Source organism: Anser anser (genome assembly GCF_964211835.1).
Source record: "Anser anser genome assembly, chromosome: 7".
Taxonomy (NCBI): Eukaryota; Metazoa; Chordata; class Aves; order Anseriformes; family Anatidae; genus Anser; species Anser anser.
The window spans coordinates 41,517,721-41,538,723 of record NC_139727.1 but is presented as its reverse complement, the minus strand read 5'-3'; the positions used below and the strand labels follow the sequence as shown (position 1 = coordinate 41,538,723).

Genomic DNA, 21,003 nt, shown 5'->3' with positions numbered 1-21,003 from the left:
TGTCGCCTCTTGTCCTGTCGCTGGGCAGCACTGAGAAGTGCCTGGCTGCCTCTTCTTTGCACTCTCCCTGCAGGTATTTACACTTAACTGACGAGATCCCCCTCCAGCCTTCATGTCATGAGACTAAAACAGTCCCAGATCTCTCATCCTCATCTCACATGGAAGATGCTCCAATATCTTAGTGGCACTTCACTTTGCTGGACCTGCTCCAGTATGTCCATGTCTTTCTTATAGCATTAGAACAATTCCTTATTAAAATCTAAATCTGACCATCCTGAGTGTGCAACTGCCTCCTCACTAGTTTCTCAAATGTCTCCTAGAAAAGGAGAAATTGAAAAACAACTAAGCAGCTTCTTCTGTGAAAATTAAATCTGTTTTTGGTTAACAATTTCTCCTGCAAAGAAAGGTGACATGGTCAAGTCATCCACTGAAGTAATTGAAGCACTACCGTACTCTGAGACAAAACAAGAAATGGGGAAAAAATACTTATAATGGAGAGAGTGCATGTTTTTCCTCAAAGAAGTGAGAGTAGCAGGCAATACACTGCACCAAAACCGAATACTGAGTGGCCTACAACAGGAAAATCAGAAATTTCTTCTGTTATGTCCTAAGACAGGAATGGGAACAGTCAATTAAATTCAGAAATAGCTATATGAAACCCAATATAAACGTGAAGTTTATTCTCTACTTAATGCATTATTTTGATGGGCATCTTATTGTCCCAGACTGTCAGAATTGAGCAAGATCCTGAAAAATACTGGATATTCATAACTGTTTAAATACCCAGAATTACAAATGAAATCATACATGCATGAGCAGAGCCTTCGAGAGGACTGTTGTTAAACTTTAAGGTCTAACCTAGACTGACTCCTGAGATGTAACTGTTCTATAGCTGCCCTTCAGAAGATTTCCGTCATCTTCCTCTGAATCTCTGCCACATTTAAAAACAGTGACTGGTGTCATATAGTATAGCAGTCCCTATGTGCATAGGTGGAAACACTTTCCAACTCTGCCAACGTCCCTACTGCTACATGCAATCCTTCATCAATCAAGAAGGCCCGTAAAGTAATCAACAAGTTTTAGTTTTAGTTTGATGCCCGTTAATCGGTTCAGAGAGTGAAAATGATTAAAAAAAATAAAAATCAGACCTCAGGACAAATAGGCCTTTTGTAAACCAAGAAAATAAAAATCTTAATGTGGGAATATGTAGAAGATGGACGAGACTCACTCCATCCAAATCCTGTATGCGCTGTGACAATGTAGCCATCCAACTCGTTCAGATTATCAATTTCCTGCTATCAGCACAAGGTTGACATGTGAATTTAAAGCCGGAAAGGGTACTGTGTTTGTAAAAGAGATTTAGTGGTAAAGCAAAGCTTTTTGAAACTTTTTAATGAATGGTTGCATCACAGATAGAAATAACACAGACTTTTCAACCTTAAAGAACAATGTATGGATCTACATGGATCATGAGCAAGCAGTTCTGCTTCTTGACCCACTTTGTACTCAGCCTTTCTCCTGATCAGGGCAATGTCCTGGCATCTCTAGAGGTGAGAACTTGACCAAATTTATCAAACTCCTCTGACACGGGAAGTTGGGTAGCTATCTGACAGTTAACATCAAGCTGGAACTATCCAACTGGATTGAGTTTTGACTAGGTATGCATAAGAGAAAAACTCCAAAAACGCTACTGTCAAGAGCCCTGAATGGTCTAGTTCTACTGGATATCTGGTGAAAATACCAAGCAACACAAAAACTTGTCACTTTAGGTTGTCTAGATAAAGTATTTTATATCATCAGAGGAAGCATTTACTGTAATGTAGCAATACTTCTTCAGGGAAAAAAAAATCATTCTTTATATGCCAATCACTTTGAGATCTGGCTCCCATAGGAAGACTAAACAAATGTCCTGATAAACTAATGCCGCATCATTCTAAGTAGATCATGGATGGATGTGCCTCTTTCACAAGTTTAACAGTGTCAGCAAAAAGATCCCGATGTCATTCAGGATACAGAATACATTTGGCAGATCTGTAAGGACTGAAGGCTTTTTCTGTGAGAACCTAAATAAAAGGTAGCACTTGGCAAAAAGGAGGCATTTTACCATCAACTTACGTTAACATCAATGCTAAATATGAACTAGTGATTCATTTACATGACTGCTGATAAGCCAGTGCAACAGAAAAGAAGCGTGCCTTCTAATGAATCTCCAAGTAAAAATACTTTTACACTGTTTCTGATTTCACACCAGAGAAAACAAGATTTGTTCTGCTAATCCAAGCTGTGGCACTGTTGAATGGATGAGAGATGGACTGAAATCAGCCTAACACCCCAGTCAGCAAACCCGTCTGCTGCATGATGGCTCTTCAGAGCACACAGCTTTTCAATAGTTTAAATTGTGAGCAAACTTTTGGGCCTCTGACAACTGTAAAAATTGTCCAACACCTTGTATGCTGTAGAATTAATGCATGAGGCTGTAGGAAAAAATTGTTCTTACTTTTAAACTCAAATATCTCTTCTTGAGAACTCAAAACCAGAAACAATCTATTCTTCTAAAGGCTGTATTAAGCCACATCTAACTGGGCAGTGAATTTTGAAAAGATATAGTGATGTTACAGGAATATTAAATTGTATTTAAACATGGATTTTTTTTGCATGCTTTTGAGTAGAACCAGAATTTCATAGTGAGTTTTGTGCAGAGAACACTTGTATCCATTTGGATTTTACCTCTGATTTAAGAGCTTAATGCACTGTGAAAATGTCAATAGTCATGAGAGAAGAGGCAAGTTTTACATTTTGCCTGAAAGATGGGAGCCTTCAGGGTTATATTTTACAAACACTATATTGGGAGACTGATTCTACTCTACATTAGGAGAACAGCAGGTGACTTATAACACTTTTCCAGTGTTGCACCTGATTTCCTTTGATTTTTCTTAAGAGTTTTTTTTCCAAGTTATGACTTGGCCAAACACATCTTTATGTCCATGGTTCACACCTCAACTGGCTTTGCTAAAAAGTATTATGACAGGTTTTGCTCAGCAAAACGAGGCACTGAACATTTAAAATGTTTATTTTCTGGAACAAGTACCTGTTTACTTCTTTTACATTTATTATTTTTTCCTAGACTTTTGTCTTCTGTTTTCTCATTTTTTTTAATTTTTACATTTTCTTTTAAAAGCTCTACAGTAGCAAAATAAGCTGTCAATCAATGATGAATAGACCCAGAAAGCTCCTCTTCTCCTAACACTACCGTCATTTCACTCTGTCAAATGTTGCTAGAGCTGGACACCTCTCATCTATGATAAGAGGGGAGGAAGCTTTAGGTGGAATTCAGAGAGAAACTGCTAAGTCCTCCAGCACTGGTGCTGTGAAATTGTGGTGGCACCTAATCAGGAATTGCAGGTACAGTTCACAAATTATAACACAAAGCCATTCATAAGGCAAAATGAATAAACAGTCATGAATGCTTCCATCTTTAACACAAATGCATGCTTCTTTGCCTCTTTTACTGGCTCTTTCCCTTTCACACGCACAGTGGACCAGTAGGTTGTTCAATTTGGGGACTGGGGCAACATCTTAGACACCCAGCTTCATGAGCAAAATCGATTTCCTCCAATATTTAAACCCTGCACACAGTTATTATTTCATTATTTCACAGTTATTTTAAGTCATTACCTTAGTGTCTGCTGAACCGTTCTAGTTTGGGAGAAAGACTAGACCTGCAGGCTGACCTCTTATTAGAAGTCCTTACATCACTATTGACTTTTCCAATATGCTCTCTCAGAAATAAAATATGCTCTGAACTGCCTATGATATTAGATCTAAAACTTCCCTTCAGCATTGAAATCAGTGATGACAGACAGAATAACGCTGGTTAAATCTTTAATTGTTATATATGTTGAACTACCATTCAATGAACTACTCTTCAAGATACTACTATTCAAGAAACTAAATTCAAGAACTACTATTTCAAGAAAGGAAGACCCTGTACCCTCGATTAAATGAGCAGAGATGATTTGTCTCTACTGAGAATAAAAATAATTAATCTATATAATTAAGACAATTAGTTCACTCTATAGTTACCATCATTTTAACAGTGTCTCAAATTAATGGGATGCTAGATGTACTGTTAATGTGATTTTGCTCAGTAAGCTAAATGAAGCTCACAAGATTTTTGTATTACATATACAGACAGTTCTGAACTGAACTATGCTTTATAAAAATGTTTTATATAATCTTTGCTATATACATCTTCAGGAAGCATTCAATAATCGCCTATGATATTTCTAATATTTATTGTACCTAGTCTGCATTACTTTTAAACTTCTGAGATTTAGCAAGATTTCTAACCTGACAGATCAATGCGGGTTAGAAACAGTGACACTTTCCCACTGACCTGTACTGCTCCAAAGTAATTTGAGCCATAAATCTTGCTCATCTGCTTTGCAGAATGACCATCACTGCTGGACATTTAAGGTCTTGGTCCTGTATCTGATCTACATAGAAGAACCTTGAGGGTATTTAGAGTTCTTTTGAAATCATCAGGGATCTCTATGGATCCAAAGGTCCCTTTTGCCTGTGAATGATTAATGCACCAGTTTTCAACCTGTGGCCAGCCCATTGACTTCTTCTAAGAGGTCTATAAAAGGTAAGAAAAGGAAATCCTACCATCAGTGGACTTGCATGCATTATACAGAAGTTTGCATATCATGGAAAAACTGCTAGGTACCACTGTTAGGAAAAGATGACAGGAAAATTGCCTTCATGTATAAAGCCAATTGACAATTAATGGCATTTAATTCCTTTGCTTACCTTTAAAATCAAACTGGTAGATGTTTTTCAAAGATTCATGAAGAAAGTAAAAACTTCCTAGAGCCTGTAAAAAAAGCAATAAAATAGAAAATTGTAAAAATATCTACTTTGGCTTACTAAAACTAAAGCATCATGCTCTCCAATAAAAACATAATTTTTGCATTTCATAAAATCTGTAAAAATATTAATTTCCTTAGCTGTTTCTCTGAAGCTTTGTATACTATTATAAAGATCATTAACAATTGACTAAGCACAGTAAGGACACAGTTATCAGGCATACTTTTAGAAATACTAAATGAATGGACGTAATTAGTAACACAGACAAGTACCTTTCTAAACACAGATCGCATCCCCACAATTCTTTTACAACAAAAAGAATTGTGACAATTCTGACAATTTCTGTTACACACCAAGTGCAAAACTAATACTTTTGGAGACTGTGCAGTGCAGAAGCAAGAGAAGGCTTGAGAGAGTCAATAGCCTTCGAGAGCGAGTCACGGGATCTCCATCTTCCTACTAAGCTGTGCAGACTCAATGGCTGCCAACTGCAGAGTGGGCGTAAAACTGAAAATTCGACAAGAATGTTGGGAATATTTGTACATGTTTGTATAACTTTTCCTGTGAAAAAGTGTTTTGACAATAGTTATAATGACTGAACAATAGCAGTATGTCCACCTCTGCTAGTCACACCTGCAGAGCAAGTGCTACTACTATTGCCAGTGTGAAGACTACAGAGTCAAGTATTTTCCTACAATGCCTGAAGAGAAAGAATATAAAAATATCTAGCAGGGACTTAGATGTTTGAATACACGTTAAGTTTCTTGACACCAGCATGACTGACGTGTCACATTACATATAAGCAGAAGTAGAGTTTAGCGTCCCGTTCCCCTCCTCCCTCCCCGAATAAAGAGCTACCATTTAAAATAAAATATTACGCGTTATGCATTCATAGTTTGGATTTATATAGCATGTATAATCATAACTCCTTCTGCTGATCTAGTCTTGAGCACCTATTCTCCTTATTTTCTTTCAAAACAGTGACTTAATCCAGTTATGGAATTCTGTAATAGTTTTAATGATTCAGTCTATGACTGAATAAAGCATGTAAACATACAAGTAACCTCTACTATGTTCAGAAAAACATATAAACCCCCATCCCAGCAAACTGATTTTAAAAGCATAATGAAGTCCACCCATATTTAGCACAATATTAGTACCTCTTCCTTACAAATACTTAATACTTTACTGGCTTCTGCAGATTTCTGAGACCTTAAGCTTTTATTTAAGGATTATTATGTCCCTCATTAAAGAAAGCATCTTTGTTCAGGATACCACTTAAGCATACCCCTTACTTTACAGGCTAAAGCACTTGGGTCCCAACATTGCCAAGAGATGAAATGCTACCTATCTTCGGACTGACTGCAATGCAGGTTGTGTTGTTTAGCTGGTGAAAAAGGCAGCCAGCTTGCTATGGACTCGCAGAATCCCCAAAGCACAGACTGGCTGAGGCTGGCAGGGACCTCTGGGTCCATCTGGTCCAACCCCTGCTCCAGCGGGGCCACCCAGAGGAGGTTGCCCCGGACCACGTCCAGGCGGCTTTTGGAGATCTCCAAGGAGGAGGCTCCGCTAGCTCTCTGGGCAACCTGTGCCAGTGCTCCATCACCGCACAGCTCAGACGTGCTTCCTGAGGTTTGGGTGGGACCTCTTGTGCTCCAGTCAGTGCCCATTGCCTCTTGTCCTGGCACTGGGCACCACTATAAAGAGCCTGGCTCTGACTTCATTGCACCCGCCCTTCAGGTATTTATAGACATTGATTTGAGGACCCTTTTCCCTGCCACAGAGCTCCCCTAAGATACAAGGAAACCCACTCCAAGCTTCCCATGTCCAGTAATCATATGTCTCTCATTCTCCGGGTACCCAGCCTCAGATGGCTGCAATCCAGTTTACAGAAGGGCTGAGTGAACTCTGCTGCAACGGGCACTCATGGCAGTGTGCTCCAAGTTCAGACAACGAGAGCAGAATGAAAATAATGCTTACTGCAATCACAATGTCTTATGCAGGAAAAATAAAGAAATGAAGATCTGAAGTGCAAGAGACCAGAGGATGCTCTCAGGCCTGGTGAAATGCCTATGGTCCCACACCAGCGGCTGCCAGCAATGGTCCTGGTGACGGGCCCTGGGCTCCTGCCCTTGGCCACACGCTGCGCGTCCTGCTGCAGCACGACGAGCTGGCCAGCCCTCGTCCAGACCAGCACCTGGCACTGAGACAGGACCCAGCAAGTCCTAGACCTGCGTTAGCTGGACTGTTTCTGAGACATGCAAAAGGCAGCACAGAAAGACAACCCTATTGTCACAGAAAGTACTGCTCCTCCACCAGAACATGTTCCCGATCTGGCAGTTACTGATTTAGGACATGCCTGATAAACATTTTTCTAACTTGCACCTAAAAACCTCTACAGAAGAGGTTTGTCCCCATGCAGCCTGATGTAAATTTTCACCAAGCCGACACTTAGAAAGTTTCCCTTAACACAGACAATCCCGTTTGTCTTCTTCGTATCTCTTTGGTCATTGCACAACCCCAGCTCCTTTTCCAGCGAAGCTCCACGTGCTGGAAAGCCGCTAGCCCTAACCTCTCGGGCTCAGACAGCCCACTCCTGGCTCTGTCTAGGCCAGCGCAAGCTCCAAAATTTCACCTGTACTTACCAAGAGCTCGCTGCTTGTTTTCACCTCTTCACAGTTACATAACATAGCGTTTTCTCCCAGTTAATGAGTGGAAATGCACGTATTAGAAGAGTAAAGGCAAATCAAGTGAGAAAGGAAATTATAGTGTAAAAAGACTTTAGAACATAGTATAAAAAAATGAATGAATTTTAAATGAAAATTTGATGAGCCTTTAAATGCATATGATTCACTCAACAGAAGCAGTTGAAGGGGAGAAAAGAAAGTATCCTGTGCCTACATAAAGTCTTACTGAGAAGTATACAAGAAATAACGTGTTAAACAAAAAGGATGATTTCGTTTCTTTCTGTCTTTTTACCCCTGTAACGTTAGAGACCCTCCTGGCAGAGTACTGTTTTGGTTCTGTGACTGCTGCATTATTTATGAGATTCTGCACATCCGGAGATGAAACATTTGCTGATTTGTCAAAAACACAAACATGAGGTCCAGCCCATCTCCTTGACATATTAGTCCATCCAACAGAAAACACTGTCACACATTTAATTGATGAGTACACTTCCCTGTGACCCAGTCAGCTTGCTTTCGGTTTTTGGTTTGCCTTTTTTTTTTTTATTAATATGGAGGAGGAAAATAAGAAAATGCGGGAGACGCTCTTGCAGAGGACTCAAGGTTAACTATCCTGCAACAAGGACACACCGCCAGAAAAAAAAAATCCTGATACAAAAGTATTGCAACCTGCTACTTAATAACTAACTGAATATAATAAATACTGAATACAGTATTATTAGCAATTAATAAAGCGCTGCTGTCTCTAACTAAACTTCGATTATACTCTGGCCTTTGGCTATTAAAAATATAAGTGATTATTTTTAAATACTTACATGACATAAAGAGAGTATTATTGGGGGGAAAAGTACATTTTATCTCTTACATAAAACTAGATAAATGTCTTAAAATGACTTAGTGATTAGTCTTAAGTGCTTAAAAGTCTTAATGCAAGCTACAGTTAAAATTCAGCTGTTGTACTTGAAAATAACTACACTTAGAAAGCCCACAATTCAAAAAAAGAAAGAAAAATATATACTGTCACAACTCCTACACTAGTAGAAAAGTGGCAAAACTTATATTAGAAGTGTCTTGTTTTTAGAACACACATGGGCACTGCTCATAGGCATCGTCGTTGAGGAAAAACACGGATGGGAGAAAGTTGTTATTATTTTCAGAAAAAAATTAAGTTGCAGTGTGTTTGATCAGAAAGGAGTGCTGGGGATGGGGCTGGAACACGGGGCCCAGCCGTGGTACCTTTGCTCCATGTTGACTTGTAAAGGCAGTGAATGTGGTAAATGCTCAGATAAGCGGGCACCTCACCGCACAGTTCTGTATCATGGCATTTCATCTTACGCATAAGCATGTAGTATCGCTAACATCGAGGTGTTTTATACACATGCAGACTTTATTCTAGTGAAATCAGTGGTAACCATTATGTAAAGTACTTCTGAGTGGAAGGATTCTAGAAACTGAGCTGTTACCTGCATATTTATTTAGAGAGGTGACCTTAAACAAAAACGTACAACAGAAGTATTGTACTAAGTTTAAATTATTTGAATCTGATATATGTATACTACAAAAAATATATATATATATAAACAGCTCTATGTGTTCTCATCTATAAAATCCAGTTAAACATGATTGTTTTACCAGAAGCTTCTATTAACTTAATAGAATGAATTAAAGTCATGTTCTCTAGATTCTCAGTCACTTTTTGCTCTTTCTGAATTCTCCCCAGCTGGCCTACATCTTTCTTCAATGCATAGGCCAAAATCTGGCATGTGTAAGGATACCGCTTTGTTATGTGATATCACTCTTTAAGAACTTAGTACAAGGATACAGCTTTGTTTCTGCTCCTTAAAGAAAGAAAGAAAGAAAAGCCTAGCAAAGTAACTGGAAAATATCATCTCACATGCCTGAAGTCTGACAAATGTAAAAGCAAATGAAACTGGAATCCTGGAATGGGAAATCCTGGACTACATCAGTACTATGTGGATAATTCAGCCTACCTATAACATTTAAATGAAGTTTTCAAGGCAGCTTTTCTTTTTCTCATAATCTAGGATAGCAGAATCACGTAGGCTGGAAGGGACCTCTGGCATCTCCAGGCCAACCTCTGTCCAAAGCAGGGCTGACAACGGGGCTGCTCGGGCCATTGCCCAGATGAGCTTCAAAAATCTCCAGGCTTGAGACTGCACCCCCTTGCCCCTTTTGAAGCGTCTGTTTCACTGCGTGACCACCTTTAAGCTAATTTTTTTTCCTTCTTTATTCTAATCGGAATTTCCCTTGTCATAGTTCATTCATACACAATTACAGAATATCCCAGGTTGGAAGGGACCCACAGGGAACACTGAGTCCAACTCTAGTTGATACGGAAATGTAAGGCTAACTAAACAAAAAATTGAAAATAAGTGATCTATCTAAATCAGGCATGAATAATTTTAAAGATGGGTGAAAATTTGGATTTTTGTGACAGAATTGTGAATCCTGAAGCTTTTGTATGTCATGCATCACTAAAACAAGAAGAAATGAAGTGCTCTAAAAAATCTGGTTTATTTGGATGCCATAATTCTATTAAAAATAATACTGTTACTTGTGTTCAAGCTACAACTTTATTTCTGGGCAACCTGATTTGCTAGCTGCTTTACTTTTTAAAATTTTAATCTCTCCTTTTTTTTTTTCAAACTAATTTTGAAGAATTATGCAGTAAAAGTTTCATTTGATAGTCTACATTTGTAGCATTGAGTGTCAACTAATTGCGCACAAAGACATAGTCATTAGGTAACTCTGTACAGCTTCAGGAACTGCCACTACCGACATTAAAGATAGGCTTTTGCTGTGTAATTCTAAATACATTATCGAAAAGAAGTATAACTCTAATGGAATGGAAATTACAGCTATCACTATCTTCCGCATTGTTACAGACTTAATCAGGTTTATGTACATAAATGTTAACTTGTAAAATGATGGAGTGCAGATATAATCCACTGCTATAATACAATGAAACAAAAGTAAAAATCTTCCAGGGCTGAATGCCTAGGCCCTTTTCTTAAGAAGATTATGTTAATTCAATTTATTTCTCATATAATTACAGGCCATGTCAACAGTAAAGTTAAATGACAGCAAATCAAAGTCCAGAACTTTGTTTTACTTTTGTTACTCATATTTTTAATACTATTCGTAAACAGTATTAGCGTTACATACAGTAGCAGTAGTATATACAGTATCTAAGCCATATAATACAGAAACACATGACAATTATAAAATTCCCCCAAATTATTCAACTTTTAAATGTAAAGAAGAAAATGCCTTATTTGTTCCATCTTAAGGATTTTTTAAATTTATTATTTCTGCTATAAGCACTAATTCTGTATAATCTGTAAGCAGGTATTTTTACTAAAACGTGATCTCAGACACAGCAGGACAAGCCGCTGCTAGCCACTCTGAACCCAAACCCTAGAGGTACTGTGCCAGGAAATAAAGTAGGAGATGGTATACGCTCTGTCATATTTTCTGAACGTGAATGATAGGAGCAGCCACAGCCGCTGTATTTCACGAATGCAGACGCAGAGCGGTAAGTGAATGGATAGCTCACAGGTAGGCTTGGATCAGAAAGTTCTTAATTTGTTAGGCCAACCTGATAACACTTGGGTCTGTAACTATGACCATCACTTGCATTCAATAATAACAGAAGTTTCTAAAAGTTCAGTAAGATCAGCACAGCCCACTGACCTCAGGTGGTCACAGAGACAGTATGTGTAATTCTCTGGACTGATGAGCTAGGTGGCTTTCTACCCCTACTAGCAAAGAGAGGAGCTGACAATAAAGGGAAAGGGCTTCACCAGATTCTGAGTTACCCAGTTTCTCCCATAAATACATACACAATTCAAAGCAATACCGGTGGCCATGAGGAAATACTACAAAGTCACTGCTGGTGGTTCTACGATTTAAATTTATCCACATTTTGCTTTACAGAGAAGTTTCAGTATTCTGAATAGGCACAAACACACACACACCATAAATAAAATAGCAGCAAGTGTCAAAGTGAAAAGTCAGGTAGGACAGAAATGAATGATGGTAATTTTTAGGCTGGACAAGTATCTTAGAAATGCACAAGAATGTTAAAACTGATTACTGATTATTCTTCTGTCTCCCTCCACACTGAAACTAAACAGTTTTGTTTTAACACTGTAAAATCAAACAGACCTGCACAGAAAATCCCACAGGTAGGGTAGGGTAAACCATTAGAACAGAAGTTATTATAAAGTGATCGAGAGAAACCAAGAGAGATGAATAGAAAGAAGAGTGCTGGGCTCCACAAAGCATCATCTAAAATGGGAGCCACTGCCAGGCAGAGCTGCACGGCACCGCAGTGCGCTCCAGGGCCTTGCTGCTGAAGCCTCCAGCAAAGGGTGCCAGTGCTTGCAGGGACATTGAAAAGAGCGTGGCCCTGGGGGAACCAGCAGGCTCCCCCGTGCACACCCGTTGTTGTGCTCTGCTCTCAACACACAGTGCTTTCTGTATCATGTTCCTAGCTCTGAAACACTTCCTTTGTGGACTCCTAGAAACTTTTTCAGTATCGCAACCATTAATTATAGTGTACACAGTCAAATACATCCTATCTGCTGAAAGCTTTTGTGAGAATGGCCCTTAGGAAAACATTCAGGAACTCAGTGAAAAGCCTGGGTAATTAGCTCATGGCAATGCTGTAATTAACAAAATGCATTCTTTCAGGAGCGATGGAAGTACCTGACTGCTCTTACCCCATGTTCCTATAGAACTGTATCACCAGATGTAGAAACAGACAGTAGAATTTAACTTATGGCTCGTACAAGTTAATCAGAAAAGCTATGTATCTCCCAAAGAATATACTGTTGAGGAAAAAACTAGGTATCTTCTACCTGTTAACAAACCGAAGTTAAATGATCATTACTGTTAATTAGGTTTCAGAATAATATTCAGTATTATGTCGGAAATTTCTTTCATTATTTGAATCCTTGCCCAAGGCAGGGGGAGGGGGCAGGGATTGGAACTAGACAATCTGTAAGGTCCCTTCCAACCCAAGTCATTCTAGTCCATGCCGAGAGACTCATCTGCAAAAACTGATAGCAACATAAACACTTTGGCTCTGTTGCATTACACATCTGGCATTAAAACCACTATTCCTTTGATTATACAGAAATCTTGCCACAAAAGTCTGCAGATTTAAATAGCTGTATTTTTTTTAACAGCTAATTGATATAATTTCTTTTTGAAGTGCGTCATTTCAATTGTGGAAATTTAACGCATAAAGGAAATACCTGAATAAAAGTTTAATTACTATACAGATTAAACATTTACTGCATTACCTCAGTAGATGTGATAAGGCTAATATATAAAGATTGCTTTAAATAAATTCAAAATAAATTGGCAATGATGACACAGAAACTGTAATTCATGTAGTCATAAAATCCATAATTAGCTTTAATGAATATTTAAAGTCAAAGTTCAACCCAACTTTTTCAATGTTTAACCTACTATATCAATATAGTTCAAGGAATTCATTTATCATCGAGCATGACAATGTCTGAATATTAATTAGCACAGGGCACTGCTGTCAGGAAGCCCTTATCTCCTACCAGTGCTTTTGGCTGTGCTGCATGTCAACAGTGTGTTTGTCACGCCTGATATTATTGATTCCCTGCCTGTTTTGCTAACAACAATTAAAAAATATTTTACATATTTATAAACCTGAACATCAAGAGCGCGTATTAATTTTCCATTAGTAAAATGGAGTCTATTAGCTGCCACATTTCAGTCAGGGGAAAGGCAGCAAACGAGAAGCTGCAGCAGCTTCAGACAGGAAGACAATAATTTTAACATACAAGCACTGTTATCGGGTACTAAACGGGGACACCTCATCCAGATTCATTTACGTCGCGATGAAGTTTAAGAGACTTCGGCTACAAAACCCCGCGCCAGCAGACGGCCGCTCCGGCAGGGGCAGGCAGGCCCCAGCGGCCGGGAGCGGCACCGCCCCGCCGCCGCCTCCTCGGCCCGGCCGGCCCCGCGCCCGGGCCCGGCGCCCGCGGGCCCCCCGGCAGCGCCCTGCCCGGCCCCGCACCCCGCGGCAGCAGGCGCCGGGCGGGGAGGCTGCCGCCTGCCTGCCCGGGGCCGCAGCGGGCTGTGGGGCTGCTCGGGTGCCCGCGGCCGGCCGAGGCTCACCGGGCGCCCGGCCGGCCCCTGGCCGCTGTGCGCTGCCGTGCGGCGCCACCAGGGGATGGCGGCGGCTAAGGGGCTCTACAGCTCTCCGCAGAGGCAAGCCACGGGCTCTCTCGGACTGCCGCGACAGCTTTGAAAAGCCCGCTGAAAACACCGGCCTTTAACTCGCTTGAAATTTTAATTCTGATACAGCTTTCACTTCCCAAGAAATGAAGAAAAGGCACGCTGCAAGGACAGGCTGGATCTAGCACGTTTGAGCGCCAAGTGACAAAGCAGCTACAAATAATGAACAATGTTAAAGTATATGCTTGTCAACTCTGTTCATAGATTACCTGATCCAGTATAGCTAAATTAACGCTAAATGTCTATTATTCATTCAAGGTTAAAAAACCAGGCTGGGTACACTGATCAACTCATTATAAAATCATCTATCACTTTTTATTTGCAAACAAATCAGGTGTTCAGCAATTTATCATTTCCTGAATTAGACTTATCAGCTAAAATACATACAATTAAACGGCTATTGAGCTTCCCCCCAAACAGGCCCCGTGCACCTGACGTGCAGACAGCCAGGCCCGAACACGCCATGCTGCCTCAAACAATTACGCAGTACTTTTGCAGCTTCGTATCTCAAGCACAGATACCAGCGTAATTTCATCAGTTTGAAAAATTACACCCAAAAGTGTAAAAGTGAGTGGGCTCCAAATATTCAGTGATGGACTTAACACTGGTCACTGGTCACCTCCGATTCCTCTGAGCACAAGATGCACAAGCTTCTCGCACGAAGAAGCTGAGCGGAGGTAACAGACCTCCTGATCTTGATACAGAAATACAGTGGGTGACTTGCAGGAGGACTCTCCTGTCCAGCCGATGTGAGCGACGGCTTTCCAGTATCCAGATACTCATACCGCCACTCCATCCACCGACATTTCTGTGGCACATCCATGAATGACCAGAGCAGCCCTGGTCACAACGGTACGGGATTTCAGAAAGCCATAGCTTTCTCCTGCTGCCAACCTTTCTGAAACAGCCAATGCACTTTCTAGCTCTTGGCCACAGGCACGCTGCTGGGAAGGCTGGGCTGCTCTTACCCTATCTAAAGACAGCTCATATACCATCTAAGGATGAGTAAGTGTTCAGATTGTATTAACTCTTAAAAAAACCTCTTTCTGGTTATGAAAAGTTGGTCTACACCGCATTAGAAATATATGCCTAGTTACACACACGATTCTCTCATTAAAGCAAATGGAATTACTTGAAAAATGTAAAATCACTGGCAGAATTGGTATTGAAGATTCCCATACTCTCTAACATCTAAAATAATGTTACTTATTATAATACCAACATACCCATGTGGTAAAGAGACAGCTTGTAGTACCACAACTTGCTTACATAATTGCTGGTATCTTAACAGTTTCTCCTGTGACCATGTCCAACTAAGTCAATACGGCAAGAACAGTGGAGATGTCTGTTACCTGAAACCTGCGGGTACAGCTGGTAGAAAAACAGGCTATCAAGCAAGTCTACCCAAATGCCAGTCGTTTGCTTACTGTAATTGTATTATATCCATATCTGCCTGCAAAGATACTTCCATATTTCTAGATTAATTTCCACATGCTGGTTTTGACTTAAAACTTTTTAATCTGTTTGTAATCTATTTATTTTATGGACCTGCCCATTTTTCAAACTGACTCTCAGCCATACTGTTGCAGCTAGGCAGTGAAATTATACTTCTGCCTACTTCATGCCAGATGAATAACCTCTCATTTTCCATGTTTCTAGCTTCAATGAGCTGTCAGAACATGCAGTATCATTTCTAAACATCCTTAACTGAATTTTAGTGCCACAATCTTTCCTGCTAAGTTTTAGTTTAGCAGTACTAGACATACTTTAAACATCTTTTAATATACTTTTAACACTGTTCCGTCACTTTATTTCCCCTATTTCTTCAATACAGTTAAGTGTGAAACCAGTAATAACTGAGCTATGAAGAGGAAGAGTCATTATAAATTTACTGAAAAAAAAACCTAAGCATTCAAAAATGAATTCTGAGTTTTTTTTTCTGTAATAGTCAAATTAAATGTAATTCAGGAAACAATTGCTTATCTGAGTGTTTTTTTATACAGTTTTATAGCTTGTATTACTTATTTCTAGACTCATTACAAAGACGTAGATATTTTTAGATTGGCTTAACTGTATAGGTTTCTAAGAAGGCTGCAATCTGTCTACATGACAAATTGGATTAATTGTTTTAAAAATTACAAGATATCTAAATCCCGTCATTTAGATGCTTTATCCAGAAACAATGATAAAAAATAACTTGTTTACAAACGTGTTTTTTACAGATACCTCAGAGAAGTCTCTCTGTCTAGCAGCAACCACCAACAGTATTTTGTCAGAGAAAAAAAAAAGTCCCATCTCTCATTCATTTTGAATACTTAACAAAATGAATGATGTTATCCACCTATACTACCTTTTCTTTATGCTTAATGCATCAATAGAGCAAATGAAAAATCTTATTTTTGAAAGATTCTTTGGGACTACGTAATTTAAGGAGAACAGAACAAATACAAAATGTGAGATATGTATAAAAATATCTGGTAAGTAAATGAATCATCTATGTGTAACCTACCACACTGACAAAGAAAATTTAGTACTGTTTTTGATACTTCTTTCACAAAGGTATTTAACATTTTAATTACAAATCAATTCGATTAAAAAACTATGCAGTTTATTTTCTCTAAAACAGACCAAGGAGCCAACAGAAAAAGCATAAAGCAAATGAACAACAGCAAAGAACACATTTTCATGAGTTAAGAAAAGAGTATATGTATGCTGAACAGTTAAAAAAATGCCAACTATCAATATTCCTGAACACACAGTAGAACCTTCACAAAGTCATTAATCACATTGTTATTTAATATTTCTATTACGCGAGCACTTTAGAGGCCCCCAATCACAGTAAGAGGCACACAGCTTGGCTCCACACCAATATAAAGGAGGCTGTCTGAATGCAGGATTCAGAACTATAATTCAGGGCCACACTCTGAATTCTGCCCTAGCAACTTCTTAATGGGACTGACCACAAGAAGTGTGTGTGTTCAGCAGGCCAGAATCTCTGCTAAGGACGCCAGTGAAGGATTCAAAACCAGAACAAATTCCATCGCACTGCTCTGAATATGCACTGGCTCTTCAGTATGAGAAGAAACAGAAGTAAAATCTAGCTTCTATTTGTAAGCAGAACAGAGCGTAGAGGTATGCAGTTAAGTGCTTAAATACTAAATGCTTATTTCAGAGTTAAACCTCATGCACAACCAAAGGTATTCCCCAGGCAGTTTTAACGTTCTTGATAAACAGAGTTCAAAATATTGTAACTAGAACCTGAACAGCAGATTTATTCAGTGGATATTGGTAATGGCTCATGAACTGAGAGAAACTGAGCTTGAGCCTTAGACTGCAGAAGAGAATACACAAATGCAGATTATTATTTTTCAGAACGCAAGCTATATTCTATATTCTGTTTATTTTTGTCAGCATTTTAGGAGTGCAACCAATAGCAACAGAGACCAAAGTAGCACTTCACCTCTTCCAGAAATTCTTTCTTCATTCCCATATATTTCTGTCCTCCTAGAACAGCATGAGTGAGTGCACTGCACAAAGCATCAAAGGGATGTGGCCATGAAAAAGGCAGATGTGATACAGCAATGCAGTTAGAAAAGCATTAACACAGCCATACAGCACGATGATGCTGCATCATCTGGAACCACATGAACAATTTGGATCTCCCATGTAGAAGTTTGACCACACTGAAAAAGGCCATTAGGGTGAGAGAACAGAATCCTGTCATACAAGAAGAGATTAAAAGAGCTTTACTCTGTATCCCAACAGGAGAAAAGAAAGCTGCAAATAAATCACAGGTGAGTAGCACTGGGGAAGGGAAAGAACAATGTAAACTAAAGCGCAACACTGACGCATGGACAAAATGGGTCCAAACTGAACAGAAATTTAGACTAATTAAGAGGTATCTGATAACCATGAAGAGACTAAATACGTGGAATATCCTTCCAGGGACATTACCCTGATCTGCAGGGTCAGAAGGAAGATGCTATGAGGTCAAAAATCCTAACAAGTTCCAATGTGAACCATGACAGGTTTCCTTGAGTCCAGCAAGGAAGCCACGCCAACTTCTGTCTTTTTGCTCCTGCTAACCAGCGTCTCCTTCACTACCAGCCAAACCCTGGCACACTCCTCAGGTCAATAAATGAGCTGCACACAGGAGAGCTTCCCACAGAACTCAGGGAGACAAGTGCTATTCCAGGCCAGGAGGCAAAAAATGAAATGCTCTGCGTCAGTCCCTCACTGCTCATGCACTTGGGTTAGGTGGCTGATCTGCACTGTACTTTCATGATCAGTGACCAACCCCTCCCAGCTATGGTACATGAGATATGATAGGGCTTTGGCAGTGCTATGGCAACTGGGATGCAACCTGGATGCCTTCTGGTCAGATGGCAAGAGACTGCTGAATATTTAACGTTTTACCATATTTTTCTTCTACTTAAAAAATAAAAAAAATCTTTATTCGTAGGAAAGTGGTAAGCTAGATGACTCTTGCCACATTGAGTTGACTCTAAATAACTGTAATTAAAAAATCCCCAACCTTTAAGTCAATTCAGTATTTCATGGATATATTCTTACATAATACACTCAGGATGGCAAATTCAATTTGATGAGGAGACGTTAATGCCCATTTCATTTAGTATTATACAGGCCATCTCCAAATAGGAACAGTACCATGTGGTAAAAGGCTGTATTTAGCATGTCACAGTCACTGGCGGTTGTTTTGTATCTCAAAGAACCTTTGTAACTGCCTCAAAATAAGAGATGATTGATTTACAAAGTACCAAATTTCAAATTTCATATTCTAGGACTAAACATCAAATAATTGGACAAAGCTGTCCCCCTGTCTGACCCATCACAATCAAGCCCCTTTCAAGGTTGACTGCCTGCATAAGAAATATGTGCATAATTTCATTTTGTCTCCTGTCCAACATCCAATGTTAGAAGTTAATTAAATTGCTTGTCCATTGTATTCATCCACTTACAAAGTTAATGATATTCTGTTCCTGAATTAAAGAGAATTTTATAAAGCCTGCACTATGGAACCTGGCATGCTGTACACTGAGGAGCTGAACTCTGTCATGGTTCCTGATTGCAGCTCTCCTAATTAGGAAACAAAATGAATGTTTCTATGTCTGCCAATGCAGAGGACAAGTCATTCCAACAGCGAGGGTAAATGCTTTGTACAATAGCAACTTAATAATATCTCATGTTTGACTATAATAAATTCTGTAGGATTAATAAACCTGTTAAGTTTTAAAATTACCATAGCAAAGATGAACTGCAGTATAACAAGACAGCATTAAAAAAGGGACACAGGTTTGAGGGAGAGAACTGCTTCTTGCAAGGGCATCAACCTTGAGGACACTGAAATCACCGCATTCTTGTTCTTGCATGAGAGGAGGAAGGAAAACGTAATGATATGGCAATCTACTGGAACCAGATGAGAAGCAAAGATTAATAATTTAAACTATACTACTTTTGCACTTTTGGCCTAGATACAAAGATGCAGTACCCGTGCAGCAGTCTTTCTAAGCAACCTTACAATCATAAGTATAATGCAGTTGCAAATCAAGTAGCTGTAACGGCAAACTTCTCAAGCCCAGGAAAGCTGCTGATAACAGCACTGAAGCCAACAAATGAGTAAAAAGCTAGAATTAAGCACAAAGACTACCTGCTGTGCGAGAAAAAATAACTATGTGGTTGAGTGGTAACTACGAGAAAAGCACCCTGCATGGAAGAGTTATTTTAAAACAGACTTTTTCATATTCAGTCAGAAGCAGCCTTTCACGAGTTATGCCACTGGAGTCAGTCTATCTTAAATCAGCGGCCCTAAACGTTTCTAACTGGTGTCTCCCAGATGATGACGGTGCTGCAGCTGGGAGGCCTGCAGGACGCATGGTTTTAAGAAAGCCCCCCCCCACCAGCCTCACTTGGGCTCCTGGGCCCTGCGAGCTGGGCAGGGGCTTGGTGGTGTGCTCAGGAGATCAGCACACACAGCGCCGCGCTGCGTGAATTGGCTTGCCGCATCGGCAGACGTTGCAAAAATGTTCCAGCATGGGCACACTTCACAACTAGATTCCAGTGGATGCAGTCACTCTGCCACTGTTTCTGCAAACATCTTTCATCACTGTCCAAATGTCACTCTGGGTGTTTCCAGATTATAGAGTACAAAACCTACATCATCGTGCTTTCTATTCATTGTATTGGAAATTCAAGCGTGGGATAGTAAAATAGCAGCCATTTGAAACACAAAAAAAGCTGAGTTTCTGTAACGCAGAGTGTGACGGCAGTGGCACTTGCACCAAGTGCAACGTGCTCTCAACTCTCGTCTTATACCCTGCCTGAACCCGTACTCTTAGGCTTCACTGCAATGTGCAGGAAAGGTCAGAAATCTCTGAAAACGCTACCAAAAAAGTAGGGTTCTCAATACCTATTTATATCACTGTAGTTATGTATTGAACAACAAATACAATGAGATTTACCCATGTTTGGAAAACAGAATCTCTACTGACTTTTACTTGACTTAATATATCATGTTTTACCTTAAAAAATAGGAAGAAAAGTCTCTCCTTCATCTTTTGTCTTTTATCCAATGCTGCAAAGAGCTGGTATTAAAAATCAGAAGTGTTACTTCACTGACATGCTGAGCAGATAAATCTGATTCAGTGCAATGATTCTTCACTGTCTTACTCCATACATTGCCATTTCAGCAAGAGACGAAGCAGCATATTATAAGTTTGTAAATCATTATTGCTAACAAGGGGGCACACCCAGTATCTCCTACCTAATAGGTTTCGTTTCACTCAAGAAGAGCAATATGATTTATGTGATTAAATATTATATGCCCTTGTACCCTTTGTACCAGTTGCAACACAGATTCCATAGATGATATGATACCAAACCAAGCAGCAATAATACATTTAAGTTTACTTGTTGAAGTTCCTTAAAAATATTGAAAATTGAGCTAGCAAGAATCCCCCCAAAATATACAGTGCATACAAACTAAAATAAGAGCATAAATGAAAACATATTTCTAGCATATTTGTTTTAGCAAACACAAGAAAACATCAGGATTACTTGAAGGAAAATTGTTCTCCTGGAGTTATCTACGACAATAGCATGTAACAAAATGCTGCCATTTTTG

The 21,003-nt window shown here is 39.5% G+C and overlaps 1 protein-coding gene across 7 annotated transcripts in view; it reads right to left on the bottom strand.

Annotated features, from left to right (window-relative positions):
* The window catches only part of INPP5A (inositol polyphosphate-5-phosphatase A), a 253,590-nt gene that overhangs the window by 117,576 nt on the left and 115,011 nt on the right, over window positions 1–21,003 (bottom strand). For all 7 annotated transcript variants that reach the window (XM_083843924.1, XM_083843925.1, XM_083843927.1 and 4 more), the window contains exon 5: window positions 4,813–4,876. In XM_083843924.1, coding sequence (XP_083700050.1) covers window positions 4,813–4,876 — 64 coding nt within the window. The remainder of the gene's footprint in view (window positions 1–4,812; window positions 4,877–21,003) is intronic.